Here is a 22,216-nt window from a genome sequence, read left to right as displayed (position 1 = left end):
AAAGTTTCAGAAAGGTACAAAAAATGGCAGTCATTTAATTTTTAAATTAGTTGTGATTTGGTTAAAAGCCGTTTATAAAGATAGTCTGATTTTCATATTCATACATACCAAGAATACTATATCATCTATGTTAAGTATTTCGCTTCCATTTTACGTAATTTTCTTGTCTAAGCTAATTAGTGACGGTAAAAGATAAGGTAATACAAAAACACCTAAATTATCAGTTAGTCATTATTTTGACAGGTAAATAACTACAAAAACCTAAAGTTGTATAATATTAAATTCAAAATAATTAATTGACTTTATAATTTAAATGCCATAGTATCCACGTCATTCTGCATCACAATAAAAATAAGTAAAGCTTTTACGTCCGCTAACGTTTTAAATACCAATTAAATAAAAAAAACGTCAACTCTTCCGCATAAAAATCCTGAACCGATTTTGGAAATTAAAAACTTGTCGAAAGCTATTAATCAAGAATGTTGTGCTTCAAATTTTCAAATATGGATAAGTCGTTTTTCTGAATTTGCTGTTAAGAATAAATTTCAAATTTACAAAACGCATATTGCTTCTTAATATGCCATGTTGTCAAACCAAATAAGTTTTCATGCTAATATTTTAGTTAATAAATATTTTATCTATTATTTTTTTTTTTTTACTCATTTTGATTAGTTCGCAGAGTTTACTTTTATATATTACATGTCTGGATTAAATATTTGACGTAAAAATAGAACCCACATTATCGAAGTTTTTATTTGTTATTAGGATATAATCATCAACAATAAGAGTGAATAAAACTCAAGTTTATCAAAAATACAAGTTTATTATAAAAATTTAATTATACTATTATTATACTGATATGCATTATATACAAGTACAGAAATATAAATTCTTTGTGACTGTTTCAATTTTCAGCGGCACCTGCATAATTTTATTATTAAAATTATATACAAAGTAATTTGCAAACAAATAAACCAAACTGCAAGAATGCCTACGTCAAACCTGAAAATAATCAAATATAATGCATTAAATTATTTATATACAAAGAAAACAAACAAAATCAGAGGTGACAAGTTTATATATGACTTTTGATAACATTTAATATTAGCGTGCAACTATAATGTTTTGTTAAACTCTGGAAGTTGTTATACATTATTATAACAAACTTTATAAATTTTGTACACCAATATAAATTTTGCAATTGAAAAAATTTAACACGGAGCCCTTTATAATTTATTGATTTCTAAGAGTCCGCAAAATTAAATTTTAAATTTTGTTTATCGTCTATATTGATGAGTGGAATACTTATAACATATAATAATTATCTATAAGTAATTATTGAAAAAGTAGATATGATATAGCAAATGAGCAAGCAAAATGATAAAATAGATAATGCTATAATTAAATACTTGTGTATAAAAATGATAATAAATTGCAACACTGACATGATAAAAAAAATATCGTCGAGTATTTGCTTCAAGTAAAAAGTTGTTTATCTATTAATACCATAATTAATAGCTTCAAACTGATTTGTATTCACAGACTAACTACTTTGTAATCAATGTTGAATAATTGATCTATATGTAAATTCCGTGTATTAATAATAATAATTACATTTTTCCGCTTCAGTTTTCGTAGTCAAGATAATTGACCTCTTAATTGCAAATTGACGATTTAATTGTAATTTTATATTCAATAATCGACTTAATTTAATTGTTGGTATTTACATAAAAGCCCAAAACATATTTTTATACATTTTATATTATTTAATATGACAATTATTTGTTTTGAGTTTTTTATGTAAATTTGCAAAGATCGAACACTAAAAAAAATGATAAGCGGTTATTAGTCCATAATTTATCATACGAAAATCGAAACATCAAATAATAGCTTAAGCATCGGAAATAACTGAAAATATGTGTGAACAATGTGAGAAGTGTGTACATCAGTATATCCAATTCTATTCAGAAACGTCTTACAACGGAAATAAAATCTTACCCATTAGAAGACCTGATGTATTCAATCAGAAATATATTTGCAATTCATTTTTTCTAATGAAATATACGTAAATCATGCTTGATTTCTTTGAAGAACATTTTCTTATAATCATGCTACTTTTAGCGAAATATGAATAACATTATTTCAAGCTCATAAATTTGATCGATTTTAACCGTCGTTTGCTTACCAAAAATCTTCCTTATTCAATCCCATATCATTCAAGAATTTTTCAGGCGATTTGTACAAGCAAAACGGCTGTGAGCATTCCAGGAAGGGCCTTCCGTTTCCGTATATTGCAAATATTGCACCCCCAAATGCGTAACGGAAATAAGACAAATCGCAAAGGAACATCAGATGCGAAGGTACTTCAGTTAGGCGCATGAAAAAACCAGAAAACACCAGCATTGGTATGCAAAATGCTGGTACTAGGAATGTGCCGAGCTGAAAATATCAACAATCTATACCCAATTCTATAAATAATATAGTATATAGAATATTTTGATAGTAAAGAAATCTTTCGTTCTAAACATGGTAACGTCTGTAGGGTTGAAGTATATAATTATATCATTTCAAGTAGAATGAGTTACCTGTACTCCAAATGCTGCTCCTGATACTAGACCAATACTTTGCGCAATTAAAGCCACCAATAAACAAATTAACCATAGGTGACCTAATCGAATAAAGTTGCCTGGTTGCCCAGTCATATAATATGCTACTAATATGAAGCATGATGGGCATATTAACTGGAATTATACATATAAAAAATAATTAAGTGTGAAACAATAAATGCAATATTTTATTTAAAAAAATATTTTAATTTTTCACAAAACCAATGTCTTTATTTCGTCAACAATCGACTCATTTACTATTTCACATTTTTTGTAAAATGATAAAGAATGATGAGAATTTTGAAATCTGAGATATCAAATACCATTTTTTTTGGATATAAATAATCAAAAATTACACTTTATCTAAAATTTTAAACATTTGGTATCGGTGTTCGTCAATAACTATTTTAAAAATAACTAATTTTAAAAATGAACTAACCTGTATTGGAATATCAGATATTAACTTCGAAAAGTAGTAACTCTTCAATGAATACCAATTATTGAGATGTTCCCTTATAAATACTGCAGTCTCCTTGGGAACTTAAATTAATTTAAATTGAATTAATTAATTTCAGTAGTTATTAAATTATTATAAAGATGAATACATGATGATGAATTAAAGCTCACTATACTAATTGTATTGATGTGTTAAATCAACACTTCAGTTATACAACAATTTTATTGTAGATTTTGTTCGTTTGAGCTAAGTTACCATATGCATGAAACATATAAAATGATAACATCTAATTTTCTCTTGTTAGTCAATATTTTTAATTTGAACAATAAATAGCGATTAGAAATCCAAAGGTATTTGTTAAAAGATATATGCGTTTTCCACTCAGAAATGAAGTACAAAGAAGCTTTCGACATCACAAATATTTATTAAAAATATATTTGCTGAAAAGTTCGCAATGCAGCCCTATATATATTTCTTCAAAATGTTTATATATTTCGAAAATTATATTTTTTTTCGACTTTTAACTTACATGTTTGAACAGTTGGCATCGAATTTGCGAAAAAAATAAACATTAGGAAAAAGAAAATGCACGACGCATTTGTTGGTACTTTAGCTGCATCGTCCCCAACGCTCCAAAATACTCCCCCCAGTAATAATCCAACAAGAATGTGACAGAGTACACGCAATTGTGCAAAGTACTGCAAAGATATTAACCAGATAAATTACTTTAAATATAATTTATTAAATTCTCTATATGCAATTCATCATCTCGTGGTTTTCATGTAGATATGCAAAAATTATATATGTATAAAATGCGCTTATTCTAAGTATAATATAATAAAAATATTATATTTTTAAAATAGGATATGGTGAGGCACAAAAAGAACAATTTGACTTCGATATTGTGAAAATTCGATATTGATTCGATATTGTGAAAACGAAACCAATTATATAACAATAAATAACACATATCAAATAAACAACTATCTGACTATGTTCAGTAAAACTCCCAACTAATTCATCATTGTATAAATGTTTTATTTTGCTCAGAAATTTGTTACGTGGTCGTTTTTACCACATGGGCGGCGTAGAATGGAACGGCCAGGGGGCAAACAGATCCAATGTTTTATTTTCAATTTTAATGTTTTAATTAGCTATATTATTCAACCAACGCAGAATATAAATTTAATAGGTATAGAGATAACACTGTATTTAACCTTGAATTGGTATTTCGTCAGAAATATTTATCAGCAGAGTTGGTATAACTATTTATATACATATATATATATATATATATATATATATATATATATATATATATATATATATATATATATATATATATATATATATATATATATATTTAATTTATCTTTTTTAAAACTGCTTTTATTGTCTTTTTCCCTTCTACTTTCAAATATTGTTAAATTTCTAACTTTACTTGTTTTTGATATATCGGAGTTGGACTTTTCTACCCTCGAACCTTTAAGCTCCGGTCTACCTTATATTCAAAAACCCATATTGAACTGAACTGAACATAGCTATATTGAACTGAAAATGAACTTTCTTTATGAATTTCAGCACCTTGACTTGATAAATTTAGTTTTGATAAAAAAAAATCATATCATTTGATTATTTACATTTTCAACTCATAAAAAATGAAACCACATTGTAAAAGAACAGGGTATAGCATTATGGGGGCAATCAACCATAAATCATGAAATTGAACATCTACCAAAAACGAAGGATTTCACTATGTATTATCAGAAGCTATTTTTAGAAGTGTCAGTTTTACTGTATTATTAATAAGCATATAAAAACATCTAAATTTCTAAAAATAGCAATGACTTTAGCAAAAACATAGAAATGTATAATCACGTTGACTTATTGTGTTTACAAGTGCTGTTGATATAGGTTATAAGTAAATACTTGAGTTTTTTAAGAAACCGCAAATATAGTACTTACAAAGTCTCGTGACGTGCACAATAGCGATCGTTTTGACAATACTGCGAATTGTTTGATAAATGATGTCGGATACAAAGATTCCGATCTTGCTTTCATAACTTTCTTTAAGCTGCAAGAGAGAGGCTCCGTTTCGCCAAATTCTATTCGAATTGCATCATTCAAGAGCGGGATTTTTGCCACGAGCGATTCTGTAATAAGTATAAAAAATCAAATACATATATTGAATATTCCGCATCTTTTGTTTAAACTATTTTCTGTTTAAACAAATATAACAACAATAAAATTTAACGCACTTTGTACACAAATGAAAAATTAAGTTAATATGATATCTTGTATCAATCTACTGCAACGGTATCTCGTAAAGAAATTGTGTATGGTATTGTTTAAAAGGGTTCAACGCTATTTAAAAAAAATAAGTTAATGTTTAAATATTAAGCATTTTCAAAAAAATTAAATTTTTATAAGATGAGAATGAAGAAAGGGTTTATTACTAGATGAAGTACGGATAAAATGGTATGGTGTTTTGTTTTTTAATATAGGGTGGCCTATTTAAAAATTGGAATTTATCGATAGCAACTTGCCTGTAGGCCACACCGTGCTGAATTTGAAGTTGCGATATATGAAAAAAAACTAAGAATTTTTAGACCTTTCTAACGATGTATAATACTTTATATGTTTTCTTTACAGAAATATCTAAACTGCAAGATCACTAGATCACTAGGACCACTAGAAGGACCACCCTTTAATATTTATTTAATTAATGATATTATATCATTATAACCATTATAACCATTCTGTTCATATAGTACGGGCAAAATGCCATATTTGGTAAGGCCATGCTGAGATGCTATTTTTTAAATAAATCTTTCGGACATTAGCACAAGGGAACAAATCACATATCGTAACCAACCTATTGCAGAGCTCAGAACGGGAATATAGGGTTTTACAATAAGTACAAATTTCTTCTTTTTACCAATCGATCTTTTGGTTTGTTTTTATTTAGAAGTAGTTATAGAAGTTAAAAGCCAATCACTCTTGACAGGCTTCAATTGTCGTTTTCTTGGCTCGAATGGACTACCCTGTAGTGCTTGGAAAAACACGAAATAAAGACATAAGGCCCCAACAGACATGAAAATATACCTTCAAAATAAGCTTTTGAAGGCGCGATACACATTTCAAGTGATTACTGCGATACACGCTTGAAGTGATTACTACTAAAACTAGCCAATTGTTAAATAAGGTCACTGTGTCATTTTGTCCATACCATTTTATCCCTATTTCCCCTAGCGATATTTTGCCTTTAGTTTGCACGTTTTTGAAACGCAACTACTTGCAATATAAATTAAATTACGATGCATTATCAATTAGTATTCTGTAATTGTCATTAATAAATAATTTTAAAAAATTGGCATAATTCTTTTTATAATTACCATGCGTTACCAAAAAATTGATGCATGAAAAACCATTTGAAATATATTTATTGAGAATAAGCTTCATTATTAACTTTGATGATAGATCAATGGCGCCTAAATGCATCTTCTCAAATTTGTGCCAAATTATTTTTTTTCGAAAGATTTTTTTCAGTGACACAAATTACGATTGAAAATGGTTTTTTGTTTAGAGCTTAGACTCTAGACTTAAGTTACTTATTTCTATAATTGATCTTAAATTGAATATAAATTATTTACAGGAGTAATACGAAATTTGCAGAATACAAAATACGGAAAACACGTAATTTGTAAATGCTGCTAAAAATTAAACAATTTAATATGAATCATTCAATTATCATATTTATGGTCTAGTTACATGTTATTACTTAAAAAAATGTTAAATGTTAAATTGTGATTAATACAAAAAATGTAACATATTTAAGAGTACCAAGTCGAACAGCAACAAAAAAGATTATTACAGTTACTTTACAGTTAATTTTATATAGCAAACCGATAAATACCAATAAATAGTAATTATGTCAAGAACAATATGCATTCTATTTACATTAACCTCTTCTCGCGCCAGACAACAATAACTTTATCTACTCAAATAAAATATGACTCAAAACAATAAGTTTCCAATAACAATTGCATAGACATGATAAATAAATACATATTATAGATTAACGTTAGAATAATATGATTGAAAAAAAATTTTTTTTAATTCTTTATGATGAGTACAATACATAAATATTGGAGAAATTAGTATTAAATTATATATAAATTATATAATTATAATTAGATAAGTACTTACGATCTGTATGTTTGTTATTATCACATTTCATAGTGTTGATTCCTACTTCGGCGTGATTTCTACTCCATTTAGTTTCTGTAAACTCTACCAGAGGATCGAGGTTTTCGCCTCGTTCTAAACTTGCTACTTCTAACGCTAAGGATTGAAACAATAATTGCTTAGTAATATTAGTGAACTAATAATATACGTAAATTCACATAGAAAAACACATATAAAATTATTACTGTTACAAAACATGAAATAATTTATAATGTTTCATCTCATACGTTCCGTTTGGCTCGATAATTAAAATAAAATTAAAAAAGGGCTTTTTTAAAGTAATTACCGCAATTTGGAAGCCAAACGGGACGTATGTGACGAAACATTATTAAATTTTTACCTTTTTATTGCTGGGGTTAGGATGTTAGCCAAAACGTATGGATTCAAAATAAATTAAAACAAAACATTCATACAATTTTTATTGATCTAACGCCCGATCTTTAAATCTAATACTATATAAATATATATATATATATATATATATATATATATATATCCTAGAAATTGATTAACCATGAAATATTGAAGAACAGTTGTGCAATTATTTTTACTTGATTTGTTAGAGGAATAACTACAGCAACTATCCATCTCTATTTTGTTAAAATTTAATAATTGGATTCCAAAAATATTAATTTAAAAAAAACTGTTACAATAATCCTTCATCTGTTCTACTATCTATCTTGGACCAAAACTTACAAATAGTTCATAGAAATAATTGATTAAAAATGTCTATAAGGAAATAGTTTGATTCGAAATAGATTGTTTGATTCAAAATGGTAATTTAACCATCGATTATTTGACGCATTCGTTTGGTTGGATTTTCTAAAATTTCTACCTATTCCATAAATTCTGTTTGGCAATGACTGAAAAATATTTTGCAGGCGAAAAACTATACAAAAGTATTGTATTGATTAATATTTCGAAGGGCATTTCTCTAAATGATCTAATCTTGTAAGCACTCAGTCAGAAAGATTTTGGATGTCAAAAATTGTATACAGTCCTTAAGTGACAAGAAAAATATTCCATAGTTTATCAGCTCAGTCTCACTTATTAGTAAATTTCAGTTAAGGGGGTCTTCCTATGTGACGGCCTGTTTTTTAGGGATATTTTAGAATTTTTTTTCTTCGACCAGTAAATATTTAGAGCTTCAAGTTTCTTATCATTTATTAACACATATTTGGACAGTATAAATATAAAATTTCAGCTAAAAATATTCAGTCAAACTAGAGTTACAGCGCTCTGAACACCCTTGCCTCGAAAAAAAGAGCTCCCACTTCCTCCACGATTCCGGCTGATCGGCTTATCAGAAAAAAAAAAATAAACGGCGTTTTAATTTGTAGGCTTAAAAGCACGGAATGAACTATAATCAAATGAATATAAAAAAAACTGGATTTTTCAAGTTTCTTATCATTTATTAACACATATTTGGACAGTATAAATATAAAATTTCAGCTAAAAATATTCAGTCAAACTAGAGTTACAGCGCTCTGAACACCCTTGCCTCGAAAAAAAGAGCTCCCACTTCCTCCACGATTCCGGCTGATCGGCTTATCAGAAAAAAAAAAATAAACGGCGTTTTAATTTGTAGGCTTAAAAGCACGGAATGAACTATAATCAAATGAATATAAAAAAAACTGGATTTTTGATAAACATTTGAAATAAAAGTTGCAAATTAGGCTTTTTTTTGTTTTTTGCTATAAAAAAATCGAAGTTTTGAAAATTTTCAATTGATAATAGTTCATTTCATGCGTTTAAATATATTGAGTGTGCCCTGTAAATTTCAAGTAATTCGGTCCAGCCGTTTCTGAGATACAATGGAGGAAAGTTTGAAAAACACAGTTTTGAGAAAAACGCGTTTAAAGATAAAATGATCGTTGTACTATATACTATATGTATACTTTTTAAATGGCTGTAAACTATTTGAGATATCGATTTGAAATTTTAATATGTTATTTTTAAAGGTTTAATCTACCAAAATATGAAAAAAGAAAAAAATCGATTTTTTCAACCCATCACATAGGAAGACCCTCTTAAAGCAGTAAATATCATACACATAATGTTTAATAAATGACTTACCAAAATCGGCTCTATTATAAAATTGTGGACATTGATGGCCGAATCGTTCCATTGTTTCAACCATGTCACCAAGTGGCCCTAGGTATATAATTCGGCCCGCACTAAGTACCAGTATGTCGTCGAAAAGTTCAGTCAGTCGAGATGATGGCTGGTGTATCGCGCAGATGATGGCGCGACCACCCCGAGCTAAGCTTCGAAGATGGGTCATTAGCTGATAGGACGAAACGCTGTCGAGGCCACTGTCGTAGGAAATAATATACGAACATTTATAAATAATCAAATTTTTATGGTTCTTTTTAAATTTGTACCTAAAAAGCATTAACGATCTATGAAAACATCTTCCGTTAGTTCTAGATATCTAATATTTTACTTTTATTAATTTCCCGTGGGGTAAGTTATAGTAATCGCAAAAAAACCGAAAATGAAAATTTTTATATATCTTTACGTTTCAGAGGTTTCTGAACATTTTGGCATACCTTAGAAAAAATGGATGTATCAACCGATGAATGGATCAACCGATTTTAATAATTCAAAAAACATTTTACTTGTATTGACAAGATAAACAACTGATTAGATTTTCATAAAGGCAGGTCTAGTGGTTTCGGAGATCTAGTAAAAAAGTAAAAAAAATGCCATTTGGCGCTCAAAAATGATCATTAGACATATGCACATCAAATTATCAGATATCTTATAGAGATTTTAACAATAAGTATAAATTTTGTTTACATTCCTATGGGTTCCGTACCAATGTTTATCCGTTAGACGGCGACGCGGCGCTTACGCGCTTCTATATTTCGTCTCTATGCAGTTGAAGCAGTACGATTGCTTTGAAAAAAGTTCAGAACTTCCAAAATATTTCAAAATCAAGAAAACATTTTTTTTCAAAGTTTTTTTTTTCAACAAAAAAAAAAAAAATTCAAAAATTTATAGTTTCTCAAAAATCCAGTTTTGTCAAAGTATATTTTTTTTCAAAAATGTTAAGTTCCAGCAATTTGCCGTAAGGCACGATGCCATGCGCCCCACTAGTTATTTTATTATTAAAGAAATAAAATAGAAATTAAAAAAATTAACGTACTTTTTTATACAATTTCAATGACAAACTGTAAAACAGTTTAAAAAATAGAGGGAGGGGCGCTGAAGATTCTAGCAACGGTCCTGTATATGTTATATATAATAAATAATGTAAAATATATACATATACGCTGCATTTTGAAACATATTGTTCTTATCTCGCATAATACGCTTTCTCGTAGAAGACGTGCTTTTGGTCCGGTCACTGGAAAATTGTCTCAACAAGGTTATATATATATAACATATATATATATATATATATATATATATATATATATATATATATACCAATGCATGTTTGTATGTATGTACCGAGTAAGAGAAAGAGAGTACGTACTACGTATACACGTGCATGTGTCATATCTCTAGTTAGTCTATCTATATATTATAAAATAAATCGTAATTGCAGTGTTAACGATTAAATACATACATATTTGATTTTATATTAATTAATCGCAGTTAAAAGATTTTCTTATTAATGAAATGAATGATTTGCGAAAATATAAGATGTTCAGATTAAATATATTCGAACTATGGAATTAAAACATAAAGATCATTTTGTTTCATATTTAATTTTTGCGGTTAAATAATAATATTAGAGCAATTATTTAGGATGTACGTAAATGATATTATTTCACAATCCAAAGATTTTTAATCTACGATTTGCATATGAAACCTTTTTTCAATTTCAATTAGCAATGTGGCGATTCTATATTTCATTTGAATTTAGTTTTGATTTGAAAACAAAGATAATAGCATTCAAGCATTAATTATAAATGTTCGTTTCTGATCCGTGTTCGCTCTGTAAAAAAATATTTACCATGTCCATGGCATTGTAACCTTGAACTTATATTTTTATTGTATAATTTAAATGATATAAGATAAACATTATCGAGAATTTTTCTATTTATGTTTATATACATTTTATATGGCCGTTAGGAAACATAAATGGTATAATAAACATTTTTGGTTTCTTAAATATTAAAAGGATTCCCACTAGAGCTGCATGCCTTTTAGAATGTATAATTTAATACATATGAATTTTCAAATTTTTGCATACATTTCAAATTTCGTTAAGTTGTTGTGCACCATTTATCATAAAAATAGAAAAACTATAAATTAATCATAATTTTTTCTACATAATAGAGAATTTTTCTCTACATTTCATATTAACAGTCCTAACTATTTTAAATCTAAATATTTGACTAAATATGAGAGTCATTCAGATGTAAATGACATTTTGAAGTTTTATATATATATATATATATATATATATATATATATATATGTATATATAAATATATAGGGGAAGAAAATCATTAATGCTGTAGTGCTCTCATACCATGGACTTGCCTTCGGGCAGACTACTATTTATTATTATTATTATTATATATATACATATATATATATATATACATCCATATATTTATATATATTAGTGTGTACAATTATTTACCTAGTGGGTTCATCAAAAAACATAATTGGCGGATTTGTCACCAATTCGACTCCAATTGATAATCTTTTTTTCTCGCCTCCAGAAATGCAACTAACTCGTGTGTCTAAACATTTTGTTAAGTTTAGCAATTTTGCAATGTCATCTACCTGTAAAATTTTGGCAATTTCAAAAAAATGAATATGTTTCATATACCTACAGACTTCACATAATGCATTACTAAAATAACATTCATATTTTTTATAAGGCAATTTATTAGAATTGCAAATAAATTAACTATTTTGATATCTTTGGAGTTGAAGAACTTTAGATCATTTTAGCATGATTGTTTATAGAGTATATGTATTATGTTAGTATTTATTACATTGCTATGTTAAGGACCGCGACTAATGTTAAAAAACATTCGATTCGATTGACAATACGGTTTATGCGAGTTTATTTGTTTTTTATCAACACTAAAACGTTCAACTTAGTGCTAATTAGTTATTGCATTAAGTCGATCATACTAAAAAAATATTTCAAAATAAAATTTTTTGGTATCAAAAATTGTTTTAGCCAAATAGTTATTCGCTTACAAGAATTACTATTTTAATTGAAATAATAATATCATTAAGGTTCTGTAAGATATTTCTAATGTTTACTAAATCATTCAAGTTATGATATCAAGAGTAATTGGCTTATTTGACTTATGAAATTACTATTATCATTTAAACATAAAAAAAAATTATTAATTTTAATTAAATGTATAATATTTTGCTATGTAATTAAATGTATAATCGCTATGTATGATAATAAATCATAAAAATATTATCCAGTTGAATAATTAAAAGTCACGATTGACTGACATTGCAGCGTGGACAAGCTTCTTGCAAAATAATCGAAATTCCAGCCTTGAGATGTTGTTATCTCATGACGGTGGAAATCTAGGCATACTACAGAATCTTATCATCCATGTATAAACTAGCTGTAAGTGGAATTCTGTCTTAACGCAATTAGGGCATCGTGCCTTAAGGCAAATTGCTGGAACTTCCCGTACCAAAAATGATTATTTTTTTTAAAAACGAATAACATTTTTAAAAAAATTACTTCGAAAAAATAAGATTTTTGAGAAACTATAAATTTGACAAAAAATTACTTTTTTTTGAAAAAAAAAATTGAAAAAAAAAATATTTAAATTTTTTTTTTTAAATCTTTTTTTTTGAAAAAAAAATGTTTTCTTTATTTTGACATATGTTGGAAGATCTGAACTTTTTTTCAAAGCAATCGTACTGCTTTAAATGCATAGAGACAAAATATAAAGCGCGTAAGCGCCGCCTCGCTGTCTAACGGGTAAACATTGGTACGGAACCCATAGGAATGTAAACAAAATTTATACTTATTGTTAAAATCTCTATAAAATATCTGATAATTTGATGTGCATATGTCTAATGATCATTTTTGACCGCCAAATGGCATTTTTTTACTTTTTTTGTTATATCTCCGAAACCGCTAAACCTGCCCTTATAAAAATTTGATCAAATCTTCATCTTGTCAATACAAGTAAAATGTTTTTTGAATTATTAAAATCGGACGCTCCGTTCTATTAAAAACTGAGGTACCGTTTTTGGCACTTTTTGCCCCATATCTTCGGAACGGCTAGACCTACCTCCGCCAAAAACTAATCAGCACGTCTCCTTATCAATACGGATCGAATGTTTTTTAAATTATTCAAATCGGTTGATCGGTGTTCCCGAAATCGTCGACGAATATTTGTATCCGCACATACATACACACACGCACACACACACACACACACATCCATTTTTTCTAAGGTATGCCAAAATATTCAGAAACCTCTGAAACGTAAAGATATATAAAAATTTTCATTTTCGATTTTTTTGCGATTACTATAACTTACCCTACGGGAAGTTAATTAAGAGAAAATATGTGCGTTCTTTATATATATGAGTTTTACTCAAACGCTTTGATATGTTCTTTTTAAATTAAGACTTTATTATTTTTGCGCTTTGTTCTTCCTTAAGGAGTGCCAATCAAGTCAAAATATATAGAATAAAAGAATTTATTATGTTTTGTAACATTTTCTCAAAACGCAGCATTTTACTTCATAATCTTCGGATTAGAATAGTATAGTATTATAGAAGTAGCGGACACAAATTTCTAAGTTTCATGAGGGTTATGGGTATTTCTAAAGTTGCCAAAAAACGCTTGTTTTAATTTTGTGCCTTGTATGGTTTCTATACTTTATGAAAATATTAATAATAGTATCTGGCATACATCTATGTTCCACATATAAGGTATGATTTACGGGGAACAAGGAGGTTCGCAGTACTGTATTGAGATGATCTTGAATCTATAAACCGTGCTTACACAATATGATTGTCCATTGTCTTGTAAAGAGTTTATTACTTCATACGGAATATTTCACAGCATATTTCATCATAGTTTTTTCTTTTTTTTACACATGCAGATATTATACAGAAAATATAAATCTTTACTACATCTCAAAAACGTCTTTTAATGAATGTCAAAACTAAACGTAGAAAAGCGAATATGTAACGTAATATGTCGGTTATTTATTGATCGTTTTTAGCGATTTTACGTCAATAATTCATTTTCAGAATAAATTTGAATTCATAATAAAGTCGAATAATATATTTGCACAAAATGTTGTACCTACTTTATAGTATATTGTTATTTTGCAAGTATCATAAAGTAAATCTTAAGACATTTTAAAATATTCAAAAAATATATATTTTGTAAAATTTTGAAATAATGAACTTAATTAAACTTTATTGTACAAAGTTTCTTATTATGTATATAATATAATTTATGAAATGGATTTCAAAATCCTTAAAAATCCGTAAAAAAGTTTTAGATATAAGATACGTCTTTTGTCTTTATTAACTACATAAACTTTCGAAAGTAAATTCTAATAATTCTCATGTCATATTAGTGCGGAATCAAATTGTCAATTTTAATCTCATATTTTGAAAAGCCAATGGATTCAGAGCATTAAGAATATGAATCGATTACATTTTTTTATGGATCAAAATCGGATCCACCGTTCTAGCCAAAATGAGGCATATCATTGGAAATGCCAAAAGCATCAAAAGTTCTCGAAATAATCATGATTTCAATAACTTATTGGAGTATTAATTCACCTTGTAGAAAGTTAATAAGTAATTTTATAAGAAGCTCAATAATATAAAAAGAATCTTAAAAATCAAGGCAGACTGAACCAATATTGTATTCTAACAAAAAATGCAATAATTTTTTTTAACTTCCGTAGAGTAGTTATAATGGTAATTAGTAATGGCCCGAAAATCGAAAATGGAAATTTTTGCATTTCTCCACGTTTTGAAGGTTTCACAAATATTAGATAATGTTACAATATTTATAGTAATCTATTTGAAAACATTTAATATTCCTCGAACATTTCGTTACGGTACGGGAAGTTCCAGCAATTTGCCTTAAGGCACGATGCCATACCCCACTAGTTCTGCTTTAAATTGGAAACAGTGTTCAAAAAATTATAATATATAGAACTACATGAAGTTAGCAATTTAGAAAGACAAATTCGCAAATACCTATATTATAGATATAATAAGAACAGGATTTCTATTGTGTTATGAGATGTTCATTTGTTGAATTGGTTCTTACCATCAGTTTTTTACCCGATTTTCTTGTTTTCAATTTCAGTTCTGCTGCCAACATGAGAGTTTCTCTCGTTGTTAGTTGGTCCAGCATTGCCGCATCTTGGGTTATATAACAACAGGCTTTCCTAAAACCCGTTTTATCTAATGTCACATTTGCTCCATTGAGACGTATTGAACCTTGCACGCCTGTTTCTCTAATAACAATAAAATGTTTATGCTCAGAGATAAAAATATATATTGAAAAAGAATCAGACTATCTTTAATTTATTCAGTCAACATAGGTCAAATAGAAATACAAATGTTAAAAGACGACATTATAAAAATATATATTAACGGCCGAAGTACATATTTATTTGTCTGAATATTAGCATTATCTGCAGCATTTTTTACAACACATAACACTTGCTTATTTAGCACAATAAATATTAAATTTAATCAGAAAGGAGGCGGGAATAGCTCACTCAGTAGCGCTCTCGACTCACACGCTGGAGGAATTCGGTTCGGATCTTCAGCAATACCAGAATTAAAAATATAAAATATTAAAGTAGATTAAAAATTGTTCATTTGTAGAATACAAGAAAAAATTGTATTAGAAGTAAGAAGGAAAAAAGAAGTTTTGTTTAGAAGATGAGAAGAACATATTGAGAAACAAGAAGAATGAAAATTGAATAGAATTGAAGAAAGAATGGACGATTAGGATATAAGAAGAGATAGTATATATATATATATATATATATATATATATATATATATATATATGACGAATGTATAAGAAATATATAATATATATGTAAGAATTGTATAGAATATGATGAAAAATAATATGAATAATGTAGGTGGCTAAAAATGCTGTAAAGCAGAGGCCAATAATATTTAAAAAAAAATCAAAAAGGTGTTAAATATCGTCTAATGTTTTTTTTATAAATCTACAAAGAAATTGTGTTTTATTCTTCCGACATTATAAATCGTTGTTAAGATATTTTATTTCATTTTATACCTGAACCCCGATAGTATATTGAGCAGAGAAGATTTCCCTGCACCTGATGGACCTAGTATGGCCACGAGTTTTCCTGATGTAAAGCATCCCGAGACTCCTTTCAGTATGCACACTGATTTTTTTTCTGAAAAGAATATAGCTATTAGTTGTTTTTTCTATTATTAAAGGCAGTTAAAAATATAAGTGTGAGATTAATATCATTTTATTGAAATTTATTAGCTGTGCAACTTTTCTTTATGATTTTTTTATTTTTGATTATTCTTAATAGATGACGTGTGTCATAAAAGATATCCATTACTAATGAGCAATAGGTGCTTCTAAAAATAACTATTATAAAGAATGCTATAATTTAACCAGTTAACAATGCGCACAGTTTTGGTTCGTTAGAATCGAACTATGACGAACATATTCGTCAGTCATAGTATTATGGTTAAAAGAAGCATATATTACATACGTGTTAAACTAAAAATAGATTAAATTCAATAAAATATTATACTTGCAAATGTAAAAAAACCTAAGAATAGCTTCAATGAAATGCAAAAACTATTTTTGAAGTGAACAGTAGCAAATGTTAAATAAATAGCTATTATTTAACTTTTTTATGGCATTTGACTGTGTGGTTATTTAGCTTAAATAAGACTAGTATTTACACATATCGGGATGTTCCTACAACTTTTCTTATAAAATGCGTCTACTTATTTTATACCGGTGTAGCCACCTTGAAATTTAGAATATTGCTTTTTTTTAATCGCAATTTAAATAGCTAATGTTTTATACGCATAATGAGTATACTTATCAATACACAAAATTCTGACACTTTACCATGACGAGTAAATTCGTCAATCACAGTTAATTGGTTAAATGAAATTCTAAATATCGATTGCCGATTGACGGTTGATTTATATGCCATATTATGATTTAATTAGAGCTTTGTAGCTGTATCTGAAAAATATTTTCAAGAAAAATGGAAAACAATGTAATCCATCGTCAAATTTTGTTCAATTGCTATTTCAGCGTCTCGAGAACCATCGAATTACAATCTATGTAAAAATAAAAAGTTTCCAAACTCTATTTCCTTCAGATTACAGGAAAAGCAACTGTGACTGATAAAATTATTAAAAATTTAAAAAAATAATAATAAAAAATTGAATAACATTAATTAATGACTAAATGACCGTAAGGCTGAATGCTAATCAATCAATCAAAAATATTTATATCAAATATTAGTATTAGTTTTTATGAGGGCCGGCCGTGGTCCCGTGGTAAGAACGTGGGCTAGCAAATCCTAGTCCCGGGTTCGAATCCAACCTCGGTCGGTTCGGTATCAAAGCAGCTTGATACCAAATTTTCACTTGAAATCATAGATTTCAAATATGATTTCAAGTGAGAATGGCCTTTCGTGGGCATAGCTGTAGTGGCAACATGCCACTTGGAAGTAAAAAGTCATCACTATTACAACAATTGTAATAATTCAGCACATAGAGATGGGACAACTGTTTGGGTTGCCATCTATAATAATTGTAAGATAATCGATCACAACAGCTCATAGAAGTCATAAGTTCTGATCGCTGTTAAAGAATTTAAAAAAAAAAAAAAGTTTTTATGAACTACCTTTTCTGTCGCATCTTGTATAACGAATACTTCGAAATGAAAAATTGATTTCATCCTGCTGTTTCTTGATGTTATCACTTTTCAGTTCCTCTAAATTCATTTCCATATCTTTAGTCTTCATTTTGATAAAAATTTGTCCATGCACAAATTAACGATCACATATTTTTCACAGAACTTCTAAGCATCTCCGTTTGAGCCACTATTATTGTCAGTATTTTTTTATCACTTCATTAATTCACGTTTGTTGATTATTTTATTATTACCTACTCGATAAGATAATATTCAAAATAAAGAAATTACTTTTTTAGTAACATTGGCTTATCGCAATCTAATTATATTTTTTAAAATATTAATAATTTTGATATATTTTATAACATTTTATTTTATTTATAAATTATGAAGAGTGTGTACTACTGTTTAGTAAGTTTAATGCATGTGTTAATGAAAATAAACAGGTAATTTATAAAGTAAAATTTAAAAAAATATAATTTAAAATTTTATAATATTTTGCAAATAAATAAGTGTGCAAAATTATAATTGATTATTTGTCAGTAGATCATTCATTTTCAATTTTGCGTCAAAAGATTTATCAGAAATACTCGTATTTTATTTATTGGGTTAGTATGATAAATAATTTGCGATAACTGCAACTACTTTATCTTTGAAAATGCATATTTGTTTATAATTAACTTCCCATAGATTGCGATCGTAAATTCGAGAAAAGATCAATATTCAGATCTTCCAGCCTTATTTACGTTTTCGTGAAAAAGACATTGATCTTAACTTAATTTTAAATTAAAGAAATACTTAATTTATTATGTGGTTTTTGCGAGGACCTTACAGTCACATAAATCACATTATAAGAAAACAAAAGTTTATTTCTTTTTGTAAAAAATTCAAGTCTAACTAAGTTTTTCCATCAGATTAATTTTACAAATTCATTTGACTTTGTATACATTTTATTTTATCTTACTTGATAGTTGTTTTAGTAACGATTTAAAGTTTCATAAGTTCATCGATTACGATTTTTAATTTATTTTTGATAATAATTATATGTTTCTACAAACAAGAAAACTTAGCCACGTTAAAAAAAACTTAAAATATACATATATGAATGTCTACATGTACAAATGCAGATTATTTTCGTGGGCAATTTTAATGGTTATTAGTTAATCGACTTAATCAATGAGAATTAATGACAACTTTTTAAATTATCACTATAAAATTTCCAAACAAACAAACTGCTCCCTTCGTAGGTAAGTTAAAAATATTCAAATAAGTAAGAATTTGGTATACACGCCTTGTGGAAGTTTATGTGTGTACCAACCTAAAAATATTTAAACTAAAACGGGAAGTTTAAATAATTTTATATAATAATGTATATTGAAAACACGCACATAATACAAATTAGTTATTTAATAATTCTATCACGTACGATGCGATTGCAATCAATGTTTATACGTATAAATTATTCGAAGCCTATTTAAATGTTAGCAAGGACAGGTGTGCACGGTGTGCATTAAATTGTTTATTCTTGCACAGGTATCTGCATATTGCAATTATCTGCTATGTTTACGTTTATGTTTATTGAATTTTTCCTTTATTAAAATACAATATGAATTAGTTGTAAGAATATATTTAATGAATATTAAAGTGTAACTTTAAGAAATCCAGAGACATTTTTAATCTTGCCTGTAATTAGTATATGTACTTAAAAGATAATTCCATTCATTACATATATTATCACTTTAATTCACGTTGATCTTCTAGAAGTGTCTTGAAATTACTTATTCCTTGAATGTATTCAGGACTGTGCTGAATGATGACATACATACAGTTTTGAAACGTACAAAATAAATAATTTCTAATATTTATCGTTTTGAATTTTAGCAATGCAGCTACAAAACTTTCAAGAAATATTTCAACACCGAATACAAAAACATAATATATGTATATAGAAATCGAAATATGTTTTATATACATATAAGTTTGAACAATCTTAGTATGCAAATTATTTTGATACTTTAGTGGAAAATTTCCTTACTTATTACTATTACCAGTAAAAAATAACTAAACCATGAAAACTGGTTTTAATACTTTCACTATCGGATAAAGTAAATCCAAGCAACGCGGTCAATGCGTCTGGTTCAAATTGTAGACAAACATTCTACAGCCAATCATTATTTATTAACAATAATGAGTAATATAATAAAATATTTAGAAATTATGATTATATATAAAAAACATTTGTGGCAGAATCAGCAACTTTTGATGCGTGACGAATGTAATGGTTTAATTGTATATTGTTCCAAAAATTAAATTATTCGGTAAACATTTTTATTAAATGAATATTAAATAAATTATGATTATTTAGGTTAAGAGTTACGCATGTCAAATTAAATTAATTTATTACAATTATTATTTTATACATGCACGCATATATATATATATATATATATATATATATATATAAATATATATGTGTGTGTGTTTTTATTAGCTATTGATATATATATTTTTAAATTAAACTTATAACACTTGTACTTTAGGTACTATTAAAAACTTTTGCAAATTTTACTAATTAATTATTTTAAAATTAAATGTTCACCATGCTTATTTTTTTTCTAAAATAATTATTCAATATTAAACATGTAAGAAATCACAACGTTACACTTTCTAGATCTAAACACAATAGTATACTGTTCAGCACATGTCTGCAAAATCACGCTCTCGCATTTCATCTATATTTTTTTACACTTTTTGCATATATCAGTCTACTCAAAATAAACAAAGAACAAATTGTTGAACCACGTTAATTTTTTTTTTTTTTATTAAATATTGTTATGAGTTTTTATTGCACGTTCACGATGCGATGTTGAGTTGTGACCGTTCAATTCAAAACTGTGCTTTATCGTCAGCTGTGTGGGAATCAAGATCTATCTACAAAGGTCACTTTATCCTCATGTCAATTGATAGTAGCTCGTTTAATTGTATGATGAGTAAAATCATATCACGAATGAGAACAATTGCACCAATTGAGAACAACAATAGTGTTATTCATTGATAACGGTATTACGATGTTGTCCTTCATTTTTGGTCGTTGCGTAAAATGTTATCAATTCCTGTTGTGTCAATGACAACCGAAATATAAAAACCTTTTCTATTAGTATTCGAAGATTTTCACTTGTGATCATATTTGGAAATCTATGACCATAAGTAAAAATCTGACGCTATACTACTTGATATCAAGCTGGGTGAAGTGGCACGGGCTTCCGGTGTTAGGGTTGCTAACCCACGTGTATTACCACTCAAAGTGGCAGGCTTGTATTGGCAGACTGATTAAATGCCCACTCGAAAGGTACACGGATCGAACCTTGTACTGTGTTCACAAAATGTTTATATACATATTTGAAAATTGTACTTGTATTACTGAAGAATAAGATATTGAAATATTAATAAAAATATATAAAAAATTAATGTTTTGGAAAGTCATGCAATAGATTGGAAAATAATGGTGTAATGGTCAAACGCGGCCAATTTCGGGCACTGTTATGCGAAATGGCAATGGGACATCTCTCACACATTTTTCCCTGAATCTAGTTGGAGTTTAACTCATCTCACGGATCTGCTCCAGACAGTACTACCCATTATATTTATTTATAAACATTTAAAATGTTAGTGTCTAAATGCTACATTAAAATCCAAAATAAAATGTCAATAAAACACTAACTACGTTTTTTAAACTATTTAGTTTTGAAATTATAGATTTAAATTATTTATATAATTATATCAAACTAAATAAATATGAGTAACCCATGCGCCATATTTTTTTTTTTTTTTGTCTTCTGAGATTATGTTACTATAAAGCAGCGGTGCAACATTGTGATTTACTAGTTTATGAAGAAGAGCCGTAGATTTTGTTATTAAATGTCTTTAAAAATGTGATATTAAGATAATTGTGCAGAGTCTGGTTTTCATGAGCGGGCCGTTAGGTGTTATTATAGTTTTGTTCGCCAAATCTTTATTTTCGAGAGCAAATTT

General features: G+C 27.7%; 1 protein-coding gene across 3 annotated transcripts; it reads right to left on the bottom strand.

Annotated features, from left to right (window-relative positions):
* Nucleotides 1–898: 898 nt before the first annotated feature.
* On the bottom strand, nucleotides 899–21,117 carry LOC113377752 (ATP-binding cassette sub-family G member 1-like). Of its 3 annotated transcripts, none has more exons than XM_026618165.1 (13): nucleotides 20,784–21,117; nucleotides 18,176–18,438; nucleotides 16,565–16,688; nucleotides 15,572–15,761; nucleotides 11,915–12,060; nucleotides 9,388–9,626; nucleotides 7,273–7,407; nucleotides 5,029–5,216; nucleotides 3,593–3,761; nucleotides 3,046–3,146; nucleotides 2,586–2,741; nucleotides 2,186–2,439; nucleotides 899–1,002 (listed from the first exon to the last, which is right to left on the bottom strand). In XM_026618165.1, the coding sequence occupies exons 2-13, from the start codon at nucleotides 18,294–18,296 to the stop codon at nucleotides 912–914; spliced, it is 1,914 nt and encodes a 637-aa protein (XP_026473950.1). In that variant the 5' UTR covers nucleotides 18,297–18,438; nucleotides 20,784–21,117; the 3' UTR covers nucleotides 899–911. The 3 variants fall into 3 exon arrangements, with proteins under 3 accessions (XP_026473950.1, XP_026473952.1, XP_026473951.1); XM_026618167.1 differs by having other exon boundaries at nucleotides 18,176–18,503; nucleotides 20,847–21,117; XM_026618166.1 differs by having other exon boundaries at nucleotides 20,847–21,117.
* Between the last annotated feature and the right edge of the window lie 1,099 nt (nucleotides 21,118–22,216).

This window comes from Ctenocephalides felis, unplaced genomic scaffold (assembly GCF_003426905.1).
Source record: "Ctenocephalides felis isolate EL2017-DRISC unplaced genomic scaffold, ASM342690v1 CF-g0.4_SCAFFOLD_01886, whole genome shotgun sequence".
Taxonomy (NCBI): domain Eukaryota; kingdom Metazoa; phylum Arthropoda; class Insecta; order Siphonaptera; family Pulicidae; genus Ctenocephalides; species Ctenocephalides felis.
Note: the sequence above shows the minus strand (reverse complement) of the source record. Positions and strands in the feature narration are given on the sequence as shown.